This window comes from Aptenodytes forsteri, unplaced genomic scaffold, assembly GCF_000699145.1.
Source record: "Aptenodytes forsteri isolate BGI_AS27 unplaced genomic scaffold, ASM69914v1 Scaffold679, whole genome shotgun sequence".
Taxonomy (NCBI): Eukaryota; Metazoa; Chordata; class Aves; order Sphenisciformes; family Spheniscidae; genus Aptenodytes; species Aptenodytes forsteri.
Genome location: NW_008795924.1, coordinates 2,257,232 through 2,265,828, shown reverse-complemented (window position 1 = coordinate 2,265,828; position 8,597 = coordinate 2,257,232). Strand labels below are relative to the sequence as shown.

Sequence of the window (8,597 nt, the reverse complement as noted above, 5' to 3'; positions counted from 1 at the left end):
CCCACCGTAGTGTCACCTGTCCCTGCCTTCCCTTTAATCCTGACCCACAAGCCCTCGGTCAGCTCCTCATCCATCCCCAGGCAGAGCTCCATGCTCTCCAGCTGGTCATTGACATAAAGGGCATCACCCCCTCCTCACCTCCCCTGCCTGTCCTTCCTAAAGAGCCTGTATCCCTCCATCCCAACACTCCAATCACAGGAGCCATCCCACCACCTCTCCGTGATGCCAATAAGTTCATAGCCCTGCAGGTGTGTGCATGTCTAACTGCTCTTGTTTATTCCCCATGCTACGTACGTTTGCATAGAGGCATTTCAGTTGGGCCCCCGATGAAGCTGTCTTACTGGCTGGAGTTCCTTTGTGCTGCTAGTTCCTTTGTGCTGCTGGACAAGCTAGCAAGGCACAGACCAGATGGGTGGTCTGCAAGATGGGTAGGAAACTGGCTCACAGGCTGTGCTCAGAGGGTGGTGGTCAATGGTTTTTACTGAGGTCTACTGGTTTGGGAGGTCTCACCGGACTCCATGATACTAGGAAACGTGGTTGTCTTACCCAGTAGCTGTCTTCTCCATTAGCTGCTTTTCAGTGATTTCTGCTCTTCCACAGTGCAGTGAAATAGATGTTCCATCCAGAGCCTTTTTCTTGGAAGAAAATCATCCTACAGTCTTTTTTCTTCTGGTTTTAACGAGAACACTGTCTCTGCAAGGTTGCAAGCTGTTGAATTGCATTAAGGATGATGGCTTACACTCAGCACTGTGTTGCAACACCCTTCACGATACAATTCTAAGGTCACAACTCTCTCAACTTGGCTGCATGGATGCTTTTAACAGAAATACCTCCATATGTTATGCGACCTGCAGTGCCAATATCTAGGCCTGCCCTCTGGTCTCTTCCCTTCAACTCCCTCTTTCTCTCTGCTATCAGTGCACTCACCACCTCTCCCTTCATTCCTCAGGACCACTGAGAGAGGAGCTGATCGTCGTCTTCTGGGGTTAAGCAGAGTGAACGATGCTGTCATTAGCAAAGAGAAGACAGAATGTGAAATGCAGTCAGCCTGTGCTGTTTGTGTATCAGGTGATGCAAAAATATGGAAAATCCATGATGTTGTTAGAGAAGAAATTTACAGGATCTGCTTTCTGCCAAGTTAAGCTGATGCAGCTCGTTCTTTCCGGATCAGGCTGTTTATATTCTCTGCCTTTTTCCTATGCCATTCTTTCTCTTTTTTTCCCCCAAACCACTGACCATAATTGTTTAAAATACAGGTTTTACACGTGAATGGTTCTTTTAGGGAAGCGGAACTTTCCATACTGCTTTTTTTTCAACTACATATGGAGGGAGTGCTAGGGAGGGAGTCAGGGCTGACAGACTTAGTGCTGTGGCCAGGGAAGTTCTGGCACAGCTACATTTAGCCATCTTCTTTACCCATGAAGATCCTTAAGCTCAATGTAAGTTTACAGTTTCAGCTAAACAACAGAGCAATTACCCTGAGGGAATAGAAGGGAGGAGTTACCGTAGGGTTATTTTATAGTATATTTCCTAGATCTTAAACACCAGTATTATCCTCCTCTTCCACATTCTCAGTGATGCTTTCAAATATTCATTCACTGTTGTATATAGGAGGGAGAGACAGGGTGGGTACATATATGCATGTGTGGGTATTTTTATAAAGAATCATTGTGGTAGGAATTTCTTGTCCAAAATTCTATGTTTTCTGGGACAGACTTAAATATTAGAATGCTAATAGAATGCTCAGCACTTTGAAGCAGTGGTCTTCTGGCACAATGAGGAAGCACTTGACTCTCTGTACTGGTTTTGGCTGGGATAGAGTTAATTTTCTTCATACTAGCTGGTATGGCACTGTGTTTTGGATCTGAGACCAGTGTTGATAGCACAGGGATGTTGTAGCTGTTGCTGAGCAGTGCTTGCACAGCGTCAAGGTCTTTTCTGCTTCTCACCCTGCCCCACCAGTGAGTAGGCTGGGGTTGTGCAAGAAGCTGGGAGGGGATGCAGCTGGGAAAATTGACCCCAGCTGACCTAAGGCATATCCCACACCATACGATGCTGTGCTCAGCAATAAAAGCTGGGGGGAAGAAGGAGGAAGGGGGGCACTCAGAGTTATGGTGTCTGTCTTCCCAAGTCACTGTTATGCTAACTCTATGTTATATTAACTCTACCACAGCCAAAACCAGCACAGTGTGATGAAGCCCTGCTTTCCTGGGGATGGCTGAATGCCTGCCTGCAGTGGGAAGCAGTGAATGAATTCCTTTTTCTTTGCTTGTGCATGCAGCTTTTGCTTTACCTGTTAAACTGCCTTTATCTCAACCTGCGAGTTTTTGCACTTTTACCCTTCTGATTCTTCTCCCCATCCTGCTGCGGGGGCGTGAGCGAGTGGCTCCGTGGGGCTGAGCTACCCACGGAGGCTGACCCACAACACTCTCCCCTAAGCAAGCAGGCACATGAAGTGGAGGCAGTATGGAACTATTAATTCAGCATCCTGCCCAGCTAACTAATTCTGCATCAGCTGGCTGACCTTCACTGCTTCCAGTCTCAGAGCAGCCCAGCCCCACATGAAGCCAAGTATTTCTGCATGGCACTGTATTTTTCTGCGTAACCAAAGCTGACGATTTGTGTACAACACCCCAGGGGAGAGCAATGAATCAATTGTAAAAGTGTAAAAAATGGTCTTTTGTGATTCATGGGCTCTACCAGCTTCTGAACAAGAAATTGCACAGCTGACATGTATAATGTAACAGGAGAAAGAAATCTGTTAAACGTGACCCCCTGCCAGCAGCAACTGACACTGTGCCAAGAGTAACCTTAGAAATTCTTCGTAAAACAGCACGTTGGCTCACGTTCCACCAAGAAACTCAAGGAAAGCAACCCTATCCCTTGCTAATCTCTGAATCTTGATAAATACTGGACCTGGAGCTGGCTTGAGGAAGCTGTGATTTAAAAAGAAATGCTGTATGTTTGGGCACTCTGAAGACTTAGCAACGTACGTGAAGGATACCAGAATGCTGAGGATGTGGCTCTTGGTGTGGCAGGTTGGGCCACCAGCATACGAGGTTTAGAAAGGTGGCACTGTGGGTGGGGAGGGAAAGGGGACCATGTCAGGAGGTGCGTGGGAAGTGGCATGGCCGTAAAAGACCAAAAGCAGCAGCTTAATCCCCTGTTCCAGGCTGGGAGACGTGGGTGAGCTTTTTGTTGCCCAAATGAGGAGAGCATCGACTTCACCCCCAGCGTGGGGAGCGGGGAGATTACCCCACCTCCAGACTTGCAAGGCAAATCCTGCTCTCGCGGGGCAATTTGCAACCATCAAACCCAGTTTGTGAAGTGCTGGCGTACAGGAGCCTTGGTGGAGTCTCAAATTCCTGTGTAATGCAAGTTGTAATGGTTGTAATGACCAGAAAGTCACTTTGTAGAGGAACCATAATATAACACCCATTTAGGGGCAGGAGCTCTCTCTCCCAAGGCCTAGATACAGCAAAGTGTCTAAGCCTTTAACCTCCAGCTACAATAATTGCATTTTCACTGGGAAAGAGTTTGAAGTCTAAATGCTTTAAGGGAAATTCCTGATAGGTGAACACGGTTCCTGTTTTGCTGTTGTCCCTAATTTCCTGTTGCCAAATGTGTCTGGCAGAGAATTACAGCCCTAAACCACCGAGCAAGAAGTGGAGGAAAGGCACGGCAGGCACTGGCCACGGCACCAAGCGGCGTGGCGGTGTGCAGGGAAGGGGCGCTGAACAAGTGATGTGACGGTGTGCAGGGTGACGAAGGGGCCAATGGTGCCCTCCTCCAGCCCCCTGCTGGCACGGCACCCTGCCCGGATCCTGCTGTGAGCCCCCCCACGCCTCCCTGCCACAGCCAGGAGAGAACGGGGTCCCTGCTAAGGGGTCCCCGCTAATTCCTTACTTCCCTGAAAAACTGTTGCAAACCCCGTCTCCCGAGGCAGCTCTTTGTACCTGTGTTTATGTCATGCCATACCAGCGCTTTTCATGGCTTATTAATTAACTTCCACCAACTCCTGGGAACACCTAGCCACTCCCTTTCTGTTCTCACCTATCCCAGCCATTTATAGCACTGATGGGATGCTAGAAATAGCGATGTGTACAGTAAGAGCCGGAGGAGCCCGTAGACAAAAGGAGTATTGGAGTCAATTTGCAAAGGAGATATTTTCTAGCTCGCAGCAGTGAGGCAGCATGAAAAGCCCTGGGTGCACTTCAAGGTAAGGGGAGAGGGAGGTGCACGCTACGGGTGCAGAATTAAAACACGGTTTGTAGAAAGGTCTGGTCCAGGTAATCCCTGTAAATTGTTCATAACCTATAGAGTTAGTTATGGTTTGCTCCAGGGTAGAGATTAATTTCGCCGCGAATGCTTCTTTCCTGTATTCCAGGTCTTTTAATTTGAAAGAACCTTGTTAGGTCGACACAGAGGTCTGTTACTTTCAGCTTAAGCCAAATGAACAAGAAGGTTGTCCCAAGCCTTAAAGCATCTGTAGCAGCACCTCCAAGTGCGACCTGAGAGGTAGTTTTCCATGTTTTCTTCCTGGCTGGGAGATGGCAACGGCGCAGGTCGGAAAGCAAGCTGAAAGGCGAGCCGAACCTCTGGCACCAACCCTGCTGACAGCTCCGCAAGTTTTTTGGCTTCTTAGGAGAATGTTGTGTCTTAGCAATCGGCTCCCAAGTGCTTCCTCAAAGGGCTCCCAGGCTGGTTGCACGTCTTGCGTGCTTAGGTAACTATCGTGTGACGTTTGAATCGTGGCTTTCTCTCTCGCACTTTGCTTTGCAAAAGACTGTATTAATGGGGTGAAAAAGTAGATGATGGCTCTGATCGTACCCTGCGACTCTCGGCTACGTCGGGCTTCATGCATCCCAGGTGAAATGCTTCCTCGCTGTCATGCAAGGAAGGAGGAAATCACTGCAACCATGATCCCATGTGTCATGCCCGCCACACTCGCATTGATACGCTGGGTGGTTACAAAGTGGTTTCAGGCAGGTTTGCATGGCGAACAAAGTCAAACGCTTATCTGCAGTGCCATGACAGTGCTGCAACATTGCTGCCTGTCTCCACACTTCCACTGTGTTTACATTCGGTTCATGGCTCCCCAATCCCACCTTGCACAGCTGGCTATGATGGCTATGTTTTTATGTGCAGCTCTTCATGTTCTGTTGGACTTTGCTCCCATCCTCTCTCCAATTTTCCATGGTTGGATCCAGTCTGTCACAGCCTGGCTTGTCATACTGTGGCCACTCAGTGGGAGGCTGTAGACCATGCCAGATAAAGCTGATGTTTGCATTCTCATAAGGCCAGCTGGAACGAGCAATTCAGTGTCTTTCACGTTGTACAAGCTGGAGGCTACAAAAGCCACCACCCTGTGCAGCAGGACCATGCATGAGGACCCCTTGGCCAGCAGGACAGTAGAAAGGACAACCAGGTCCAGCCCACAGCAATCTATGTGCCCCCATCGACTCTCAGACTGGGCAGGCTTGGAGCCTTCCTTGCTCGCTTGGGAGAGTGGGAACCATGAGTGTGACCATCGCATGCTGTAAATGGGACTATATCTTCCCAAAACAACTTAAAGCCAAAGCCAGATCCGCTGCATTTTGGAAATGGCGGCTGAAAACATGTTCAGACTGAGTTAAAAAAGCTTTTAAGATCAGAGAAGTCAGATCAAGCTTGGTGATGAAAAGTTTTTTTCTGTTGGGCATCAAACCTCCAAAAGATCCTGTACGCGTCCCAGCTAGAATGCACTGCTGATGATACATGGTGGTTGTCTGATTAGTGCTGGAAAAGACTTACCCCTCATCATTATTCAGGCAAAGCACAGGTAGATGAGGTGCTTGGTCCAAAGGTCCAAGGAAGATCTGATGAAAGGGAGACCTGGGTGAGGCTGAGCACGAGGGCTGGGCTGGGAGGAGGAGCTGTCGCAGTGGAGAAGCACTCCTCTTGTTTGAAAGCGGAGCATAATTAGTCTGTTACAGCTGCTGTTGGGTTTCTGTATTGAAAAATCTCAGTTATATCGAAAAAAGATCAGTTTAGTGTTTCTTTGAGATCCCCATCTTCTGGAGTGATGTGATTACAGGAGGTGCTCAGCTTTCTTACCAAGGAAATCCTTATACCATTACAAAGGGCTCATTTTCTAGCTCTTGGTGGTTGCTGAGAAAAGCTTGAAGTGAATAGGCTCTAAAGCCCCAGAAAACTGAAAGAAAAGCAAAATAAAAGGCAGCAGAGCAGAGCGGGAGGCTGTTGGAAGAGCTTAGCAGGCTCTGCCTGAAGTAGGCTGTGTCTTGCCAAAGGCCAAAATTAGGAGAGTCATAGTGAAAGTGCAATTTCTCACTGTCGTGCCTCTAATGCCAGAGCTGCTGACATAGCTGGGGGAGCCAAAGATGGCTGGCACCAAGGAGGCATAAAATTGTGCTCCCGGTGATAAAAATTCCCAAGGGCTATATGCAAAGTTTGGTGGTTCATGTTTGGGGAAGGACTATCAGATAAAAGTCCACTGAAACTCTACTTTCTTTCTAGGCATATCAAATGTTTCATCATTTTCAGTCTTTGCCTGGGAGTCATCTTCCTGTCAGGATTGTGCCATATGAAGAATAAAAATGACATGTAAGTGAATCAGAAGTCAGGTTGCATGACTTCGTCTGCCCAGGGCAGCAAGGATCTGACCTGTGACACTTGATTTAACTCTTACGGGGTTTAGGCTAATATTGGAAGGACAGCAGCCCAAAATTAGGTCCTAGATCCACATTCGGGCAGGCAAGGGATCAAATTAACCAAAAAGTGCAGCTCTTTGGGGCAAAATCAGCCTTATGGAAAAAGAAAAGGGGATCGAGCTGAAGCCTTTGGGTAAGTGAGAACCTGGAAAAGCAGAAAACCATCCAACATCTATGCCTGAGGGATGGAGCTTGTTTGGGTTGGTGCCTTGCACCAGTTGCAGGTGTGGTATCAGAAGGAGAACCTGCTGGGGTTTGGCTTTGCCAGGTCTCAGAGATGGGGAATGACACTGGAGAGGCTGTTTTCCCCATCAGTTGCCTTCCTGCAGAATCTCAAAGAGCCATGAGGAGCTGCTGATACCTTCCACGCCTTGCCGTGCCAAGACTAACGTCATGTTCCTCAAGACCCACAAGACGGCCAGCAGCACTGTCCTGAATATCATGTTCAGGTTTGCAGAGAGATGCAACCTCACCGTCGCCCTCCCAGCTGGCCAGCTTGTCCACCTGGGCTACCCGAAGACCTTCCTGGCCAGCTTTGTGGAAGAATTTCAAGCCATAGGGCAAAACTACAACATCATGTGCAACCACCTGCGGTTTAACCCCTCAGAGGTAAGAGCCACGACACCTGCGGAGAGACCTGGTTGAACAAGCAGTGCCTCCAGACTAAAACAGCCTCTCTTCTTCCTCCCTGCAAATAGGTGCGAAAGGTGATGGCAGCAAATGCTTTCTACTTCTCCATCCTGAGGAACCCCATTCCTCTGCTGGAGTCTTCCTACGTCTACTACAAGGACAGTGTCCCTGCCTTCAGGATCTCCAAGGACGTGAACGAGTACCTGGCATCACCCATGAAGTATTACCATCCAGAGGATTACAAGCAAAACATCTATGCCAGGAATATCATGTGGTTTGACTTTGGCTACAATAACAACGCAGAGGACAACAAAAAGTACATCCAGGCGGTTTTGAAGGAGATTGAACAGAACTTTCACCTGATCTTGATAGCAGACTACTTTGATGAGTCCATGATCCTCTTGAAGCACACTTTGTGCTGGGATCTGGATGACGTGATTTACTTTAAGCTCAATTCCAGAAGCCAGGACACTGTCCAGACCTTGACTCTAAAAAGCAAGGAGCGGATAAAAGCATGGTGCTCACTAGACTGGAAGCTCTACCTGCACTTCAACCAGAGCTTCTGGAGGAGAATTGAGGAGACCATAGGATTTGAGAAGCTGGAGAAGGAGGTGAATCACCTGCGAACAAGACAGAAGGAGCTTATGGAGACCTGTCTCTCGGACCAGGAGGCAGTGGGGAAGGATCACATCAAGAACAAAGCTCTCCTGCCTTTCCAGTCAGGGGCTACAGATATCCTTGGGTACAACCTCAAACAAGACTTAGACAACAGGACTCTCAGAATCTGCCAGAAAATGGTTATGCCAGAGCTCCAGTACACATCCTATCTTTACGCTGTTCAACACCCACACAAGAAGAGGAAACAGTTAGGCTTGCCCTTGCTGTGGACCAGTTTCCAGGAGAAGATGCAGCTCCCAACTCCCAACTAGGGCACGCAACAACCGACTGCAGTTTCCCACCGCTTTGCATCACCCCATGTCTGGCACATGACTGGCGCACAGGACTCTTAAGCTCTCCTGCCTTTCCAGTCAGGGGCTACAGATATCCTTGGGTACAACCTCAAACAAGACTTAGACAACAGGACTCTCAGAATCTGCCAGAAAATGGTTATGCCAGAGCTCCAGTACACATCCTATCTTTACGCTGTTCAACACCCACACAAGAAGAGGAAACAGTTAGGCTTGCCCTTGCTGTGGACCAGTTTCCAGGAGAAGATGCAGCTCCCAACTCCCAACTCCCAACTAGGGCAACCGACTG

At 48.5% G+C, this 8,597-nt stretch overlaps 1 protein-coding gene across 1 annotated transcript; it reads left to right on the top strand.

Annotated features, from left to right (window-relative positions):
* Positions 1 to 3,900: 3,900 nt before the first annotated feature.
* On the top strand, positions 3,901 to 8,269 carry GAL3ST2 (galactose-3-O-sulfotransferase 2). The gene is made up of 4 exons (XM_009285016.2): positions 3,901 to 4,219; positions 6,517 to 6,603; positions 7,040 to 7,319; positions 7,409 to 8,269. Exons 1-4 carry the CDS (start codon positions 4,194 to 4,196, stop codon positions 8,267 to 8,269), a joined length of 1,254 nt encoding a protein of 417 aa, XP_009283291.1. The 5' UTR covers positions 3,901 to 4,193.
* The last annotated feature ends 328 nt before the right edge of the window (positions 8,270 to 8,597 follow it).